Here is a 19,961-nt window from a genome sequence, read left to right on the forward strand (position 1 = left end):
AGAGACGTTTGTCAGATATAGCCCCTGGTTACTGTCTTGCCAACCATAGTATTGTTCTTGTGTGAGCTCAGTCATCTTTTGGGCATCAGCAATAAATGGCAGCACAGAGATGACTCACTTCCCCAGCTGCAGATTTGCTCCAATTCATTTCTTCTTTCCTGGGTCACTAGGCAAGTTGGCGCACGATAAGAGGAATGTGTTTTAGTTTCACTTGATGGAAGGCAAGAAGAAATAGACTTTGCTCAGAATGCTCAGTTGGGTAAAGGTTTGCCATGGAGGCAGAGGCAGGTTCAGATGATGCCAAATGTTGACACTGCCAACCGTGTTGCTGCCTCCATGTGATTTCATGCGGAGGTGGTTTCTCAGGCATGATGGCCTCCAGACCAGAATTGACAAGTAGGCAATTGAGCTGACAACTGAGAGCTATATGGCGAGAGACAAATGGGTCTCATGCTCTGTCAGCACGGTGTCCACTAGATTAGATTACTTACAGTGTGGAAGCAGGCCCTTCGGTCCAACAAGTCCACACCGACCCGCCGAAGCACCCCCCCCCCCCACCCACCCCACATTTTACCCCTTCACCTAACGCTACAGGCAATTTAGCATGGCCAATTCACCTCACCTGCACATTTTTGGACTGTGGGAGGAAACCGGAGCACCCAGAGGAAACCCACGCAGACATGGGGAGAAGATGCAAACTCCACACAGTCAGTCGCCTGAGGCGGGAATAGAACCCGGGTCTCTGGCGCTGTGAGGCAACAGTGATAACCACTGTGCCACCATGCCACCCACGCGGTTGAGGTCACCTCACAGCCCTTGACTAAAGCAGCCATCATTCAATCCTTGTACAAAAGGAGGAAGAATCAGCAAAGGAGAGTGCGCATTGCCACAGATCTGTCATAGGGGAAGCACAGTTGGACTGAATGTTGAAAGAGCTGGGATTAGGGGTGGGGGGTTGAATTCAGTTCAGCCTAGAGCACAGTAATCAGGCTAATTAGTCATCTCCTGCAAAACCAAACAGGATGCCACACAGCAACTATGAGAAGAGTTCCCTACTTTGGGTTCCTGATGCTCTGGGGTAAAATTCAGCTCAGTGATTGGGCATGGTGGAAGCTGAACTTTGAGCATCATTCACTACAAGATGCTCCTTGGACTGCCCAAAATGTATTGGTCTTCCACAGCAAGAGGTTGACCTCAATTGAGTGTTGCAGACTGGCAGGACTATGTACTGAAGGACGCACTGAAGGAGGCAGCTGCTGCTAATATGCAGTGGGGGAATACCACGATCTAAGGTCTTTCTGCCAAACCTAAATGGGGGTCCGCTCAATTATCGGACCTTCCCTGTGCCTCAAATATTTGTAAATAGAGTCTGTACAAGTAAGAAATTCCTTTGGTTTGTTTGTTGGATAGAGTCAAAATCCAGTGTTTGTTTCTTCATATGCTACCATACAGAACAGTGCTTTAGACACTATGTATTGTACATGAAGATATTTTTATGAATAAAATATATTCTTGAAATTTAAAAGAAACTCACTGCAGCCCTTTTACAGACAAAGTTGGAAAGCCACATTCCCAGTGCTAACCTTGCATTACCTAACTAGTTATGTGCTTGAAAGTTTAATTTGGGGTCACTTCATAAAACATGAAACCTTGTTTTAGAAAAGTTGAAGCCAACTAAGGAGAACATTGTTATTTTGTATTTTTATGACATGTGCTCTCTCACCTGAAGGGAATCTTGTCATATTTACTCAGATTTACTGATTACTTAATTGGCAATTGTTTTAATATACTGACATTTTTCAATGGTATGACAGCTGAAATGGTCAACACAAAATGTTGCCACTCACAATTTGAACTAATTCTTTGGGAACAAATCAAGAAGTCGGATTTTGCCTTGGTGAATGGTATAAACACTGCTGCAAAACAGGGTTAAGATCATTTTCATTGTACTAATTAGTTCAGCTGTTACAAGATCTGTTAGTGGGCAAAAAGCTACCATTTATATGTAAATTGATAAATAAGCATCATTTTCCTTACTCTAAGAAAGTGGTAAATTCAACTTTCTTTCTGTCATTTCTTTATTTATTCAAATCCAAACATTTCACCCCACAATGTCTTCCCCTCTCTCATGGAGATGGTGACTGAGGTATTTTATTTTTGAAGATTTCTTCAATAGTGGGTTGGGAAGCTTAGGAATTTGTTATTCCAGAAGTCTATAGATGCTCAGGTATTGAGCAATACAAGCTGAGATTGTTTAATTTTTAGAAAATCAAGGGCAATACAATATCAGGTGTTGAGGTTGATTGATCATGATGGAGTATGCTCAAATGATTGCATGATATCATGATTCTATTTTTATGTCCTTATGATCGAGAGGCCAGGGTTCAAGTCCCACCTGCTCTGGAAGTGTGTAATAATATCGCTGAACAGGTTGATAAGGAAAACATCGATGTCATGGAAAACATTCCTTATCAAGGAAAACATTGATAAGGAAAACACCTTTTCATTTATACTGGACATTCTCTGTTACCCCAACAGGCCATTCATTTTGTGTAAGCCAAAACCATTGAGATCAAATGCTACTCAGCGGCTGCCTACTGCTCTTACTGGATCTTTGAGGACAACAATGTTGTTGGAAGCATGTTTAAAATGTGTATTAAGTTCTGATGATAACAATGGTGACAAAATAAAATCCTGTTAAAATAATAACGTATGCAAGTTAATTCAAGTATACCGAGTGTTTGTACAATAGCTTCTCTTGACACTAGCTTTCTGTTCATGATTCTCACTCCTGCTGTAGCACAGACCTGCTTAAAAAAATCCTGATTTTCCTACCAGGAGACGTGATTTGCCCCTTGTTAATGCAGGTTAATTGTTTGATATTTGAAAACTGCGGCAAGTGGCTCAGGGCATTTCCCTGTGTTAATGGTGCTATATAAATGTAAGTTGGTGTTGTGCTTGTGTATTTCTGGTACATACCTTCACACCTCTGCTGATGAAAGTTAGTAAAAGTTAACGTACAGCCTGCCAGCCATGAGAAACTGGCCCTGCTGGCAAAGTGTTAATACCTGCCAACCAATCAGACAGCAGTCCTGCTGCCAAACTCAGGAATGCTGCCAACATTGTAAAGGGACTATTGGGTAGTGCTTTACATGCTGCTGTTTCAGTCAGATCCTGCCTTATTCTAGAGCGAGACTTGATGGAAAGTTTTCTTTCTGCCTTACATTGGTAGCACATGCTGCAAAATGTGACTGTGAAAAATAAATGAGAAACAGTCAACTGGAATCTGGCTAAAAGCTTCATGCAGCAGATTAAAGTGTTCTATCCTTGCAAGTCAGACAAGGTTTTTTTAAAAAATGAGATAACAATGTAAAGCTGACAGGCTTCGAACTTCACCCGTTCCCATTTGAGAAACCTGCCTCATGCTGACCCATTACAAAAGGCAAACACAAGCACAGCTGCCGTTCTCTCCTTCTCCCTTGAACCAGACTGATTCAGAGAGCTAGCTAACCCCATCGTCATTGTGCAGGGGCACGACAAAGTGTAAACCAGTCCTAACTGTTTTAGCAGGTTGAATTACGAGCTTTAGCTCCAGTGTGCAATCCTGTTTGCCTGTATTCTTGTCTATGCAGCTGCAACGACATTGAAGACAAGCTTGTGTGAAAAATAGAAGCATCAGCCCAAGAGTAAATGCAATGTTGTAGATTAGCATGGAATAGGGTTACCTGGTCCTCAAATACACTCAAAAGTATAGCCCACAAAAGAAATATTTTTTTAAAAAATTGGTTACTGAAGTCTCTTGTATAAGATAATTTTCAGTTTTATAGAATCATAGAGATGTACAGCATGGAAACAGACCCTTCAGTCCATGCGGACCAGATATCCCAACCCAATCTAGTCCCACCTGCCAGCACCCGGCCCATCTCCCTCCAAACCCTTCCTATTCATATACCCATCCAAATGCCTCTTAAATGTTGCAATTGTACCAGCCTCCACCACATCCTCTGGCAGCTCATTCCATACACGTACTACTCTCTGCATGGAAATTTGCCCCTTAGGTCTCTTTTATATCTTTTCCCTCTCACCCTAAACCTATGCCCTCTAGTTCTGGACTCCCCAACCCATTTTATGTCAGGATTTTCAAGTAAGGTGCAAAGTTAAGGCAGTCATTTACTCTTTTTTTAAACAAAGTGATTTCCCTAAAACCCCTGAAAATTCTCATTGTTCCCTTGCCAAAAATTAAAGTCAAGGTGACCACATTTGAACTTCACGTGTAAACTGCATGGTGCAAATGCGGTGCTGATGGTGATAAACAAGCACTGTTTCTCAACATGCTGTAGAGATCAGCAAAGAATTAATAATTTCCTTTAAAAGAAAGGAATGTTTTTCGATACTGGAGTGAGGACGATATCCTTTAGGCACAGTTACTGTACTGATTATTCCCCCCTGCAGACTGACAGCATCAAAAGCTAACTCTGCATTCATTAATAAAAACTAGATCACAGCTGTTCTGTGCGTAATCCATTCATTTCAACAGTAAGAATGAGGAATCTAGGCACCATGCATTAGGAAGGGTGTACAGACATTAGAAAGTGTGCAGAAAATGTTCACGAGAATGGCTCAGGTTGATGGACTTCAATTACATGAATGGATTGGGGCAGCTTGCACTGCTCTCCTTGAAGAGAAGAGAAGATTGGGAGGAGATTTGGTAGAGGTATTCGCAATCACGAGATCTACTGTGCAGATAGGGAGAAAGAGGGTCTTGTTGGCAGGAGAATCGAGAATCAGAGAGCACCAGTTTAAGTTGGTTTTATAAAGAGGCAATGGGGACATGAGGAAACGGGGGGGAGAAAAAAGGAGAACAAGGTGGCACAGTAGTTCACTGGTTGGGACTGCTGCCTGATACCCGGGCTTGATTCCACCCTCAGGCAACTGTCTGTGTTGAGTTTGCATGTTCTTCCTGTGTCTGCGTGGGTTTCCTCTGTATGCTCTGGTTTCCTCCCACTGTCCAAAGACATGCAAGTTAAGTGGATTAGCCTTGGTAAATTGTTCATAGTGATCAAGGATGTATAGGTTAGATGCATTAACCATAAGAAATGCTGGGATAGGGTAGGAGGTGGATCTGGGTTGGATGCTCTTCAAAGGGTCAGTGTGGACTCAATGGGCCGAAAGACTTACTTCCACACTGTGATTCTATGATTCTTGTATGATATGACCTAAAATGCATTACCTGAGAATGTGGTCAAGGCAAATTCAATTATGGGTTTCAAAAGAGAATTGCCCTTAGGAGAAAGTTGACAGAGCCATGAGCTGGAGGCGAAGGAATGGGACTAAGTGAGCTGCTGTTGTACAGAGTTGGTATGAGGCCATGATGGGCTGAATTGTCTACTTCTAAAGTGTAACCTCTGGCAGACTTTGATTATCAGTCTGGGAACTAAGAGGGATAGGATTGCCTGAGGAGTTGAAAATCTATGCAGCAATAAAGCTGCCTGACGCATGCAAGATGTGGACTGTGTACCAGCATCATGCCAAGAAGTTTAACTACTTTTATTGCAGGAGCGTCCAGGAGCCTCCACAGATCAGATAGGATGGCTAAACACCTCCCTTGGAGGTGCTCTCCCGAGCTGGAAGGTCAAACATCTATACCATACTGAGATCCTAACACCTGAGTAGGGTTGCTCATGTTTCCACACTGTGTGTCACTTGCTTGACAAGATGAATTGTCTATGGAGATTGAGTCTGGGAATGTACTCTCGAGGTGCACAAAGGAAATGCTCCAAGGACACTCTGAAGGCTTTGCTGACAAGTTTTGTTATTGACCCAGACTCCTAGGAGAAGCTTCCCCAGAATTATTGCATCTGGACCAAACAAATCGCATACAGCTCTGGTCGCCACACTACCAGAAGGATGTGGAGCTGTGGAGAGCGTATAGAAAAGGTGTCCCGGGACGTTGCCTGGTTTAGAAGGTACAAGCTATGAGGAGACATTGACATTCAAGTGAAAATAAACAAAATTTGACCAGAGGCCAAGGGGTGACCTGATAGAAGTTTACAAAATTATGAAAGGCGTAGATAGAATGGATAGTCGGAGTCTATTTCCCATGGTAGAAATGTCAAAAACATGAGGACATAGGTTTAACAAAAAGAGGGTAAGTTTAACAGAGATGTGAGAGGCAAATGTTTCTTTGTTTTTACACAGAATGGAAATTTTGCTTTTTTTTTTACACATATACCTGGAATATGCAACTAGAGAAGGTGGTGGAGACAGATACAATAGCAATGTTTAAGAGGCATCTTGATAGATATATGAATAGGCAGGAAGAGGGGGAATATGTACTTTGTAGAGGCAAAGTTTCAGTGTAGAAAGGTGTCATGTGTTGGCACAGGCTTGATGGGCCAAGGGACCTGTCCCTGAGCTGTACTGTTCTTTGTTCCAATGAAAAAGGGCGTGGCCTCCTTCTGAAATAAGCACACATCAAAGACAAAGAGAAAACACAGAACATTCCGAAGGCACAGCAGCTTCTGCAACGATGGTGTACCCAGTGGCACCTTACCACTAGATGGCTAGAATTCAACTAGCCATCTTCACTTCTGGTAAAAAAAACATTTTCCATGATTCTGTTGTCCACAAAAAAATATTATAACACCATTATCGTGGAAGGTGTCAAAAGAAACAAATCACTCTTCAATTTTACATTTTTTTAAAAACAAATCTCATGTTTAAGTGAGTCTGATGATGAGTCCCACAGAAGTGATATCCATAGGATTTAAACTTTGACTCAATTCAAAATTCAGTCTCTACTTTAGATGGAACATAGTAATTGCACTCCAAAAGAGCACATGCCAAACAAATGATCTGTTAACATTAGCTGCTCACAATGAGGTCTTCTCTATACTGGGAAACGGAGCACAGATTTAGTGACCACCTCATAGATCACCTACATTCTAGCTTCGAGTTGTTTGCCACTTCAACATCCCACCCTGTTCCCTGGCCAACATCTGTCTCGGGTTTGCTGCAGTGCTTCAGTGAAGCTCAGTACAAGCTGGAAGAATAGCAATTGATTTTGCGCTCAGGAACCTGCAACCTTCTGGACTTAATTTCAAGTTCAATAATTTTCGGGCCTGAGCACCTTTCCCCATGTTTTCCCCCACCCTCCACACACCAGGTCTTGCCAGTACATGGGCTGCTACCACACACTACCCATCATCAGCCAGTTATTGTCCCCATTAGCAGCTATTCGTTCTCCCAGACTGACCTTTAACCACTCCTTTGGCTGTCCAACTGTGTTTCTCTCTCTTTGAGCTCCACCTATCATTTGCTTACCCCCACCCCACCTTCTGAATAAAAGTCATCTTTTCCTAGCTACCATCAATTCTGAGGGAGGGTCACTGCACCCGAAACATTAACTGATTCTTCTCCACGAATGTTGCCAGACCTGCTGAGATTTTCCAGCAATTTCTGTTTTTGTTTCCGATTTCCAGCATCCTTTTTTGGGGTTTTTTTCCTGTAAACATTTACTGGTCTATATAACATATCAGAAGATTTACTGAGCTTGATTGATCCTGATAATGCCTAGTCTGGACAGATGTATCATGGAGAAATAAATAATTATTCTAGTTTAGTCTAAATGAAAACAGATTATATAAAAAGCAAAATTTATTCAAAGGTCCATCTATTTGGCTATGTGATTTACTTCAATAATTAATAATTAGATTATGAGCAGCAATAGAAAGAAATCACATCTTGAGCTGATTGCGTACAGCCGGATGAGGTGTTAGCGCTGGTCCAAGTTAGCACTGCTGTCTGTAACAGCACTGTAATATAAAGGGGTGAAAGCCATTGTTATTTATTGCCACTGACCAGAGTCAAAGTTACTAAATTAAACTCAGCATAGATTCCTGAACAAATTATATTTAGCCATCTCTACCTTTAATCTCAAATTGAAATTAAGGACTCTTTTCTTTCGCTTACAAACAGTTCAGCCTTATATAGTCACGCTCCAGTGCCACCTACATTACTCACTGCCTATATTAATCTTGCCAGAAGGGACAGCTTTCCAAACCCTTGCAGTCTCCATTCTGCTCACCTTCCTCAGGGAAATCAGCAGCTGTGTAAGTAGCGACTCTTTGTTCTGATTACAGTGCTGCATACGAGCTTGAATTCCTATCAGTTTGATCTTTCCTTTTAGTATACTTACTGTAGCAGGCTAGCAGTCAACAATTTCAATTATGCACAGTTACACTATCAATGCACAATACCCCACCATGTGCCTTTCCACATCTCCTCAGGACATTTAACTTCTAACCCGTATGCTCCCAGAAAAACAAGTATCCATACGCAAAACTTACACGAAAGCTTTTTGGAATTCGATGGGAAGGAAAATACGCTGTTGAATAGATAAGCCGCCCTCTCTATTTATTCAGAATCATCTGACAGACTTCACATTGTCAGGAGTCACATTCCACCAGGTTATAGTCCTGTTTGTTTGAAACCATAAGCTTTCAGAGCACTGCTCCTTGGCCAGGTGAAGTGGAGGGAAATGCACAGGAACAGAATGTTTTTGCAGAGATCAGTGCAAGATAATTCAAGGTAATTAAGAGTGTCAAAAGATACTACAAATAGTCTGGGTGGAGTGTTGACTGGCTGAATTACAAGTCTTTGCAGCTGAATAGCAAGTGAAGGGATCACCTATGATCTGATTAATTAAGGCAGAGAGATAATTCTAAAATCTTTTTAAAAACCTGGTGCTGTGTTACTTCTGACTTTTGTCCAGCTCAGTCCAATACCGGCACTTCCATGTCAAGACTTCACATAAGAACAGCTTTTTGTGGGGTAACTCAGTGCACGCATCTCTATGTTCACAGACTTATTAGCAAATGTCAAATCTAGGATTAGGTCCAGGCCATTCAGCCCTTCTGGCTGAATTCAATACTATTATGGTTGATTTCCAACTATCCATACTTTTACAATGGAAAGTTAAAAATCACACAACACCAGGTTATAGTCCAACAGGTTTAATTGGAAGCACACTAGCTTTCGGAGCGATGCTCCTTGTCAGGGCAATCACCTGATGAAGGAGCGTCGCTCCGAAAGCTAGTGTGCTTCCAATTAAACCTGTTGGACTATAACCTGGTGTTGTGTGATTTTTAACTTTGTACACCCCAGTCCAACACCGGCATCTCCAAATCATGTTTACAATGGATGTTAGCTCAGAATCCTTCCAAGATCCTGAATGGTCTTTTGCCTCTCAGATGTCAAGTGCAAGGGGGAAAAGATGCAGAAAGGGGAACATTAAGCAGCCCAAAGTCAGGGTCCCCATTGCAGGTAATGCTAGATCAAAAAGACAGCTTTGTAAAGGGAATTTGAGTGTACTGGATGCTCAGCTTAAAATAAAACACAGAATTTCAAGGGATTGTTAGCATCAAATTTGTGAAGGACTCAACATTTGATTAAATTCATCACATTTATTTAGGAAAAATATAGAACATGAAAGGGAATGCCTAAAAGATTCTGAATATTAATTTTGAGGAGGAGTTTGATAGATTAGATTACATTACATTACATTACAGTGTGGAAACAGGCCCTTCGGCCCAACAAGTCCACACCGACCCGCCGAAGCGCAACTCACCCATACCCCTACATTTACCCCTTACCTAACACTACGGACAATTTAGCATGGCCAATTCACCTGACCTGCACATCTTTGGACTGTGGGAGGAAACCGGAGCACCCGGAGGAAACCCACGCAGACACGGGGTTCAACAGAAAATGTATGACAAAATAACATGTGGCTTTAAAGGAAATGCGGTGATATAGGAAGAGAAATGCTGACAAGAGAGAGCAAATAATAATGGGTTCTGGATATTTTACAACTATATACATTTGAGTTTATTTATTATTGTCACATGTACATAGGTACAGTGAGAAGTTTTGTTTTGTGCGCAGTATAGGCAGATCATAACATATAAAGATCACAGGATGATTGAGCAGAGCGAGGAATACATAGTTACGACTGTAAGAAAGTTCACAAAAAGCAACATTAATGTTGGTTTTGAAATTCGAGAGGTCCATTTAGAAGTATAATAACAGTGAGGAAGAAAGTGTTCTTGAACCTGTTGGTACATGTGTTTTGATTCAGGACATAAAATCAAATCTGCATTGGAGATCCATTGGAACGAGGTGACTTGTGTGTGTATTTCACTGGTGCAAAAATGCTGAGCTAGATAGTGTACTGTTTTTGCTGTTACATTCTGTGGGGCATATGTCCTCCACTTAAGCCTTTTGTATGAGTTGAGTTCTGGGCCATTAGAAATCGGAGCAGAGTCCTATGACGCTGGTTCTTTCTTTCTCCCTTGTGCTCAACACACATATTTTCCAAGCTTCCCCCATGGTGGGTGAGGAGCTTCTGAGATGCAAGATGCAAGGCAGTCACATGCTGTGGGTGTGCTTCAATATGTGGTGCCCTGGGAAACTGGGCACTAGAGAATAGGAGCTCCCACGTTCAGCCTGTTTTGTGATTTTATTGGACAATGACCCATTGGTACCTCATCTTCATTCAGTCTCTCATTCTCCAAATCTCCTAAACCTTCAGCATACAAATAATCTTAGTATTGGTAATGACATTAACTCTGGATCCACAGCCTTTGGGGAAGTGTGTTCTGGATCTTCCTTACCATTTATACAAACGAGTCCTACCTGATTTCACTCCAAACTGAGCTAAAATAGCCCAATTCAAACAGAAGACTATCCCCATACCAAAGGGAATCTATCCACCCTATTGAATCTCTTAATTATTTAAAATTTCTCAATAAGATCATCGTTCATCTTTCTGAATGGGATGGGGTTGTAGCCGATGCATATATTTGAATTATTTCGGCTCCAATATTTTTCTGATGGTTCAATATTGTAGCCCTTCCTTGGGTAATGGATTGAACCAGAGGTACGTTGTCCAAGACTCTAAAGGACAGAAACAAAACTACACCAGTTTTGGAATCCAATCACTTTGAGATAAAAGGCTAAACCTTAATCTGTAAGGCCAGCATCTGTCACTTCATGTGTTTAAGCTTTCTCTCCAAGAAGCAGCTGGCTCCCAGCGTGAGACCAGATTCCATTTTATAGTTGTTATTAACTGACAGAACCTACCAGCCATGTGCACTGGCCCTAAAAGCTTAAATCATTGTTCCAGTTGGTCTTTCCATCCAGTGCTCAATCTCAGGTTGTATTTCTGCTTGCACTCATTCCCAGACTATATTCTTATCCAGTGCTTATTCTCAGGCTGTATTCCACATTATGCTCATTCCCAGACTGTATTCCCATCCTGTGCCCATTCCCAGACTGTATGCCCATCCGGTTCCCATTCACAGAATGCATTCCCAGTTTACAAGACAAAGCTTTTCACTGTGCCTCAGTACACATGACAATAAATTAAATTCAATTCAATTCCTTATCAGTGCTCATTCCCAGACTGTATTCTGAATTGGTTGTTATTTCTTTGCCGCAATCCATTCACTGCTGATTTCCAGAATGGATTCCCAATCAGGGTTCATTCATGGACTGTATTTCTGCTTCTGCCCATTGCCAGGCTATTCAGAAGGGATTGACCCAATCAGCTCAGAAGCGTGTGCATAGGAAACTCTCTCAACGTCCTCGGGATAACTTTAGCAATCTCCTCTTCTGCACATACATTCTCATCAGCCTTGCTGCAATTCTTTCACTGTTTTGCATTTGAATTAAATCAGCTGAAAAATACACTTTAGAGTTTTCAATAGGATTTGTCTTGAACCTACCTGTAGCAGAGTCTGCAGAGATTTGTTTGAAGAACATCAAGGACGCCATTGTGGGGGTTGGGAGGAGAAAAGAGAGACAAGGTCAACAGATTTATCTAATTTAATTGGTGACATTCATCTTGTAATTAAATATGATCAAGTTAAGTGCCTGATTTATATTCTTGTCTATCTGAAGTAGTGAAACCACAAGCAAACTGAAGGTGAACTGGTCCTGTCAATGCAGCATTGGTATAATGTGGCTTCTGTTCACACAGATACAGCAGTTATATTGTAAATGCATTCGCTCTCCGTATCTAACCTGATAAAAAAATCTGAGGCAGATTGAGAGTCCTAAGATTTTTCTGGAGAAGGACATCTCACTTTGGAGTCAGGGTAGAACTTGCTCATCTGATTGTACTCTAGATTACTGTTGCTGTGCTATGGCTTCAGTTTCATAGTCACTGTTCCAGTACATCCTGTTAAATTCCAGAACTGGCAATACTGCATGGGGTGCGCTAACCCATCACAGTGTGCACCTCAATTATGTTCACATACAGTAGGTAGAAGATCACAAGCCTGCAGCCAGAACCTGGTTTCTGCTGTTATGTTGGCACTGTTCTGATGCTGGTACTTGCCAATAGAGGTGGCAGTGCCCTAGGGAAACCACATCCTTGTCGCTCGGCAGCATTGCCACCAGGAGTGAGTTGCCATTGACTACAGCAGGCAATGTCAGCATCTGAGACTTTTTTTCCTGGTGCTTTTTGCTTTGCAGGATGAATTACACCCACAGAAATACTGTCTGCTGGATGTGTACATTAGCAACATGATTGGTGCATAATCACCCATTAACAGCTGTGTTGGGATGCCACAACAGTGGCACCTAACATCAGCTCCAATTCTCTTCATAACATTGAACAGCAATTTACAGTTTCCATTCTGCATTGATTCATACAGGAACATTAAGTAAAATTTATTAGATTCAGCTGTAAGCTGTTATGGAGCTACTGGTTTCAAGGTGGTTTCTCTATTGTGCAAAGCCATTAAAACTGACAACATCAGTACCACCTGAGACAGACGATGATCTCATTCCATTCTGCTATTTAAGATCAATAAATGCTGTAAGAATCAATTAACCCATATAAATGCTGCCTCCCCAGAGAGTACTTTCATTGCGCCTGGCCTGTGATTCTGCTGCATTTGTATTAGTAAATGTTTAATCAACTTGTTCCCGTAGTTTCCTTGCTTGAACTTGGTTGAGTGAGCTCAGTGTCAAACATCAAGAGAGAACGCAAACTTCCATCTGATTACATAGTTATGGGCAGGAGAAGCTATTTGGTTCATCTGGCCTAACCCATTCCATCAGTGTTTTACCAACATCCCGAATCCTGTTTGTTGACAGGACCTTGTTTGCTCCATTCTGATTCCTTTTAGGGTTTCTTATTCCATCACCACTGTGAATAGTCTCTGAGCGGATTATTCTGCTGTGACTTATCAGGATACACTCTCCCTTCAAACATCAGTGAGGTTATCCATTTTGGACTGAAAAAATGACAGATAAGGGAACTTCCTAGATGGAATGAGGTTAGATAAAAAGGATGTCCAAAGAGACTTAGGGTTTCAGGTGCAAAGATCTTTACAATGTTACCAACAGGTGCAGAAAATAAATAAGAAAGCTAATGGAATGCTAGCCCTTGTATTCTAAAAAATTGAAATATCAGGATGCAGTTACGCTGCAGTTTTACAAAACTAGGCTAGACCCTGCTTGGACTACTGTGAGCAGATCTGGGCACCAGACCTCAGGAAGGATATACTGGCCTTGGTGGAACTACAATGTAGGTTTATACATTGGACGACAGGGGTTAAATTATGAGGAGAAATTACACAAAGTAGGCCTGGTTTTTTCTTGAATTTGGAAGTTTAAAGGGTGTTCTGATTGAAGTCTTCAAGATATTAACAGGAAAAGACGGGGTGAATATTTCCAATGGTTAGGGATTCTAGAACTTGGTGACATAGTCTAAGAATTAGGGCCAGACTGTTCAGGACTGTCCAATCCCAACCTGAAATTCTGTTCCTAAAACCCTCTGCCTGACTTCCCCCTCCTCCCTCTCTCTCTCTGTTTCAGAGGTTCCTTCCAAATCGAATTTTAGTCATGCTTTTGCCTTGTCTATTCCTGCTCACATCTTTGAGTCAATCACCATCCTCAGCTCTCATTCAATATCATCTAAATGGGGAGAAACTTCAGAAATCTGAAGTGAAAAAGGACTTGGGGGTGCTAATCCAGGATTCTCTGAAGGTTAACTTGCAGGTTTAGTCAGTAGTTAGGAAGGCAAATACAATGTTGGATTTATTCCAAGAGGACTAGACTATAAAAGCAGAGATGTATTTCTGAGGCTTTGTAAGGTTCTGGTCAGACCACATTTAGAATATTGTGTGCAATCTTGGGCCCCATTTCTCAGGAAGAATGTTCTGGCCCTGGAGCAGGTCCAGTGGAGGTTCATGAGAACAATCCCAGGAATGAAAGGCTTAACTTATGAGGAACATTTGAGGACTATGGATCTATACTTGGAGTTTAGAAGGATGACAGGGATCTAATTGAAAATTACAGAATACTGAAAGGCCTGGATAGGGTGGACATTAGGAAGATGTTTCCATTAGCAGGAGAAACCAGAACCTGAGGGAACAGCCTTTGATTTAAGGGAAGACCCTTTAAACAGAGATGAGTAGAAACTTCTTCAGCCAGAAAGTGGTGAATCTATGAATTCATTGCCACAGAAAGCTGTGGAGGCCAGGTCATTGAATACATTTAAGACAGAGATAGATAGGTCCTTGATTGTTAAGGGGATCAAAAATTGCAGGGAGAAAGCGAGAGAATCGAGTTGAGAAATGTATCCGCCATGATTAAATGGCAGAGCATACTCGATGGGCTGAATGGCCTAATTTCTGCTCCTATGTTTTATGGTCTTACGGTCATCTCTAACCAGGTTTATACATCCACAATACATGTCTGTATCCCCATTTTCCTTTCACTTCAGAATCTGCTGTTCAAATAAATGAACATTTGCCCATCTAATTCTTTAGAACCTCTATGATATTATCAGTTAATAATCAACAGAAAGACTATGCCTTCCATAATCCCAGGATACCAAAAAATGCACTACAGCCAGAAAAGTACTTGAAGTATAATTACTGCTGTAATATAGGAAACACAGCACCAAATTGGTGCACAGAATGATCCCATGAGTAACAAGATGACAATTACCAGCTTTATCAGGACAATCTCCTTGCTCTTTTTCACATAGTGCTGTGGAATCTTTTATGTCCTTTTGAGAGGGCAGAAGGGACTGTATCTTAACTCTCACAGTGTACCACTATGTGGGTGCTACATTGGAGCAACAACCTGGATGTTGCTAAGGATCTGGATAATGAGGGTCTGTTTCGTTTAAGTGCAACATTTCACACTCTATCTACATGGCAAATGGATTCAACAAATGATTATCAGAACCCTTCAGTAATTCTATTGATTGAGCTCTGTTGATTTTTCATTGCCAGAATCTAAATAGGTTAGTTTGGTATTTTCCGTTCTGATATTACCTCAGTGCCCAAAGAGTTAACATGTCCTTTTGTTTTTTTCATATAATGACACATTATTTCAACTGTCTTTTCAGTTTAAGATTGACTAGTTACCATAACCTAGTTAAAATTTCAAACCATCCTGCACTCGGGAATGTAAAAGCAAATCCCTGTCAATCAACAGCTTCCTGAACATCTCTCTGATAAATCCACTAAACAACCACTAAGCATTCCAGGATTAACAACATGTGGAACTGCAAATGTACAGTTCTACAGATCAAGGTTTTGGAGGGGGGAGGGGGGAGGTGAGTATGCATATTGACTCATTCTTGACTCAGTCAGGAGTATCTACACTATGTTCCTTAACCCCATTCCCAGTAACACTGTGACATTATGATTCTCCTCCATTCCAGAAGGTGGGGAATCCCAGTCCAGAGCTTCTTTCAATGAGCTTGCTTGCCTGCACTATCCTAAAAGCAATGTGTACCTGGCTATACTAACTGGCAATGTCACTGTGAGCTCAGCTGTTGTTCACCTTCAACACCCACCTGCCCACACCCTCCAGCAGAGCTCGCCGAATAGCAAATAGGAACAGGAAGCTCCACATTTCTCACCTTCCTCATTCGTGGTATTAAGGCTTAATACAGGCCCGTCCTCTGTGCTTTTCCAAGGCTGGTTCAGGCACGTACCCTCATGCTGTTCTTCCCCATCCTTGTGTTGTCTGATTATAGGTCTGCACTCACCCTATTCCAAAGCCCTTTGCAGGCATGTCTCCCAGTGCTAATCTGATGTCTATTATGGTGATCATAGATTGTTACTCAAATTGAACAGAGCAATGTCAGAATTATCAATGGACCCAAAACAACCTTAAGGTTTAATCTTCAGAGACAAAATATACAGAGAAATGTGTACACACATATTCAGGGAAATCCATATGGTCTTATGTCAAATTGTGATGCAAGTTTTTTTTTAATCCAAGTATAAATATCATTTCAAAATTGTGCCACGTTGCTACTGGTCACACTTGTGAAAGTATTCCATTAAAAAAACGTCAAGAGAATTCTTCCAGTACAGTGACTGTATCCAGCAGTGCTCAAAAAGCAAGAGGCTATAGACCCCAGTGGTGTCAATGGAAAGTTGTTCATTCTGTGATGCTTTAGGCCAAATGAGTAAACATGAAGCCATCACCTTGTTTGTGGTTCAGAATAATCATGAATTGAGTTTTAGTTTAGAAAGCACAGCAATTCTTAGGGCAGTTCAAAGGAGACCTGCTAGGAATCAGAAGGAAGTTTAGTTTTCTGTCCTTGTAGAAGTATAGGATAGTTCATGGAAAACAGAGTCACCTTGACAGAAGGGTAGTTTGTGAAACTTCTAAACCAGGAGAGTTTGGTTAGAAATCTGCAGGTTATGGTTTGCCTAGTGGTCTAGTGGTTAGCGGTTAGCACTTGGCGCTTTCACTGCCATGGCCTGGGTTTGATTCCAGGTCAGGGGATGGGTATTTATGCATGCTGATAATTTAATGGCAAGATAGAATTTATAACTGATTTCAGAAACTGGAAATAAGTCATGGAGATGTCAGAAGAATCTTTAGGTGGTATGGTGGCTCAGTGGTTAGCACTGCTGCCTCACAGTGCGAGGGTGCCAGGTTCAATTCCCCCCTTGGTGACTGTCTGTGTGGTGTTGCACATTCTCCCAGTGTCTGTGTGGGTTTCCTCCCACAGTCCAAAGACCTACAGGTTAGGTAGATTGGCCATGGGAAATGTGGAGATAGAGTGGGATGCTCTTCGGAGGGTTAGTGTGGACTCCATGGGTTGAATGACCTGCTTCCATACTGTCAATTCTATGATTAGACCGGAGAAGATTTTGGACAAAATGGTGATCGATTTGGAAAAGGCATTGAACTGACTCCACAATCCACATCAAAGAAACTGTTGAGAGTTAGTTAAGTACAACCCTCAGTGGTTGAGATAAGGGCATACTTTATCTGATTTTGAATCTCTAATAAATTAGGTTGGGAAGCATACAAAACATTGTTTTCCCATGCATTTTAAGATCTTTCTAAACACGTTCAATATTAATGAAGCTTGTTTTTTAAATTGTTTCTCCTTTTGTATAATAAACTCCAGTTGCAGAAACTCTGTGATTAACCACCACATTAACCATGCAATCAAACAAAAAGCTTATGATCTATTGAGCCACGTTATATTCTGGGATAAAGTCAGAGTCTTACGGAAACAGACCCGTGGGTCCAACCAATCCATGCTGACCATAATCCCAAACTAAACTAGTCCCACCTAACTGTGTAGATCTGACTTGTCCAGTATTACCATCAGGATTATAAAATTACATCCTCACATTCATTAAAACATGGCAAAATGAGGCAATGGCACATGAACACACACAGCTACATACATGTTCACATACAAACGTGTTAAATACACATGCATATATGTGCTACTGATGATATACATATATTGTTGAGACAACACACACACACATTTAAAATCTAAGAATGGGTTACTCCACTTGATCTGCCCCCATCCTCAGAAACATGTGGCCGAATCTATTCAAGTGTACTCTTTTTAAATGGAAAATGGAATGAGTGACCATCTGGCTGAGGGAAGACAGCCATTCAGTGAGACTCATTAAAGAGGCTGAACAGAGAAGAAAAACTCAGCCAGATGTGCATTCAAGGTCCTGTTAAAGAGGGCTGTGGAATTTTCCTTTCATCTCTTTGTGTATGTTCATTCTAATCACATGGATATCTCGTTAACTGTGCAGTTAAACAGTGCAGTCTGCTGTGGGCAAGTTACTGTTGCAAACTCATAATTAATAACTTAATGCCTTGTCCAGCAGAATGTCTCTAATTCCAGGGAGGGAACATACAATCAGCTTCAGAGTAGCAGCATTATTGGCCCAGCTCAAGGTATGAGCAGCTCTTGCAGTTTCCTAAGTTGCAGTACAACAAGAATAAAATGTTTCCTAACAAGAACACCTGTCAAACACTTATTTGCTGATACAGGTGAACTACAAAATGGTTTGCGATGGTGCAATGTCCACCCTGAACAGGTACCTTCAGTTTAACAAATGCAGCACTAACTTTGCTGCAGCTTCACAATAAATTATAGCCATTTGAAAAGCTGTTTACGAGATGGTGACCTGAGACACCATCCTCAGGCAACCCGGGGAACAACTGCCTGGGGTGACACTGGCAGCTATACTTCGACTCCAGGTGGAGATGTGGGGAAGAATTTTTTCATCTAGAAGGTGCTGGGAATTTGGAACTCACTGCCTGTAAGGCTGGTAGAAGCACAAAGCCTCATAACATTTAAGTAGTGTTTAGGCACCTACTCACGATGTAAAGACACGGAAGGCTGTGGGCCAAATACTGGAAAACGGGATTAGAATAGTTTATTTTCCCATTCTCCACATTTCATTTAAGTCATGTTCTGAGATACTATAAATTATTACTTGATAACGGGAGGTGACGAGCAGCACACAGAGCCAGGGAAGATGAAAAGATCAGAACAAGGAAGCAAAAAATATTGACAGAAAGTGACAGGCAGCAATTAGAGACAGAGAAGCTGGAAATACTAGACTAGTTGACAAGATTGCAACAGAATGCAAGAAGAACCAGTTCTGCAAGTAAGAGACCAAGACTCTCGGAGGACCTTCATCTATCATTCTCATTATAAGTAAGAGTCAGACTCAGAATACAATGTTCAAGACAAAAAAAAAAATGCAGATATCCTAAGTAGACACGCAGGAAGCTGGAAGAACACAGCAAGCCAGGCAGCATCAGGAGGTGGAGAAGTCAACATTTCGGGTGTAACCCTTCTTTCTTCAGGGTCCTGAAGGATTATACCCGAAACATTGACTTCTCCACCTCCTGATGCTGCCTGGCTTGCTGTGTTCTTCCAGCCTCCTGCAAGAATATAATGTTGACAGTAGATCAGGGATATGTGAATAATGTGGCATAATGAAGTGGAAAAAAAAGAGAGTCACTTTTAATCTGTTCGGCAAATTTTAAAGTACAATTTCACACCTAAGTGAGTTTCTCAACCCACTGAATGCTTTTCTCATGGGAACAACAATAAAGTTGAAACATTTCACTAGAACCATCAAAAGAAATGCAGCAGCTGAATAGGGTCACCAAGAAATCTTTTTATTTTGTCTTGAAGAAGAAAGAAATTCTAATGTGGCCTTTCATGAAATATTGATGTTTCAATAAGCATTGAAAATGCAGACAGTGACACTGGAAATGTAAACAGTAATGTTGCAGACATGGATGGTAAAATATTCAGCATATTAACAAACATTGAGGAATGTAGAATAAGAATGAGATGTAGATTTTAATCCTGAGGATTTTGAGAGTGACCCTAGGGATGTAAAGGATGATTAGTAGAAATCACAAGGCAAAAATTATGAATCTGATTAAACTGCAGTCAAACCAAAGTAAATAAAAGTAAATTAGTTGTGAAAAGTAATTTTTTTTGTCAAATTATGTTTTGGGCATAACTGTGTGAATTTAAATATTTATGTTTTGTATTTGCAGATTAAATGTTTAATTACAATAATGGTGTGAAAGATGGTAATGAAGTGAATTGTTGAATGAAATCTGTTTGA

At 41.2% G+C, this 19,961-nt stretch overlaps 1 protein-coding gene across 1 annotated transcript in view; it reads right to left on the bottom strand.

Moving 5' to 3' along the window:
• The window catches only part of acap3a (ArfGAP with coiled-coil, ankyrin repeat and PH domains 3a), a 328,671-nt gene that overhangs the window by 62,495 nt on the left and 246,215 nt on the right, over positions 1–19,961 (bottom strand). The window contains exon 10 of the mRNA XM_087980463.1: positions 11,787–11,798. Within this exon, the coding sequence (XP_087836589.1) occupies positions 11,787–11,798 (12 nt within the window). The remainder of the gene's footprint in view (positions 1–11,786; positions 11,799–19,961) is intronic.

This window comes from Chiloscyllium plagiosum, unplaced genomic scaffold (assembly GCF_037043375.1).
Source record: "Chiloscyllium plagiosum isolate Xiang-an unplaced genomic scaffold, Cpla_swu_hap1 HiC_scaffold_37, whole genome shotgun sequence".
NCBI lineage: Eukaryota > Metazoa > Chordata > Chondrichthyes > Orectolobiformes > Hemiscylliidae > Chiloscyllium > Chiloscyllium plagiosum.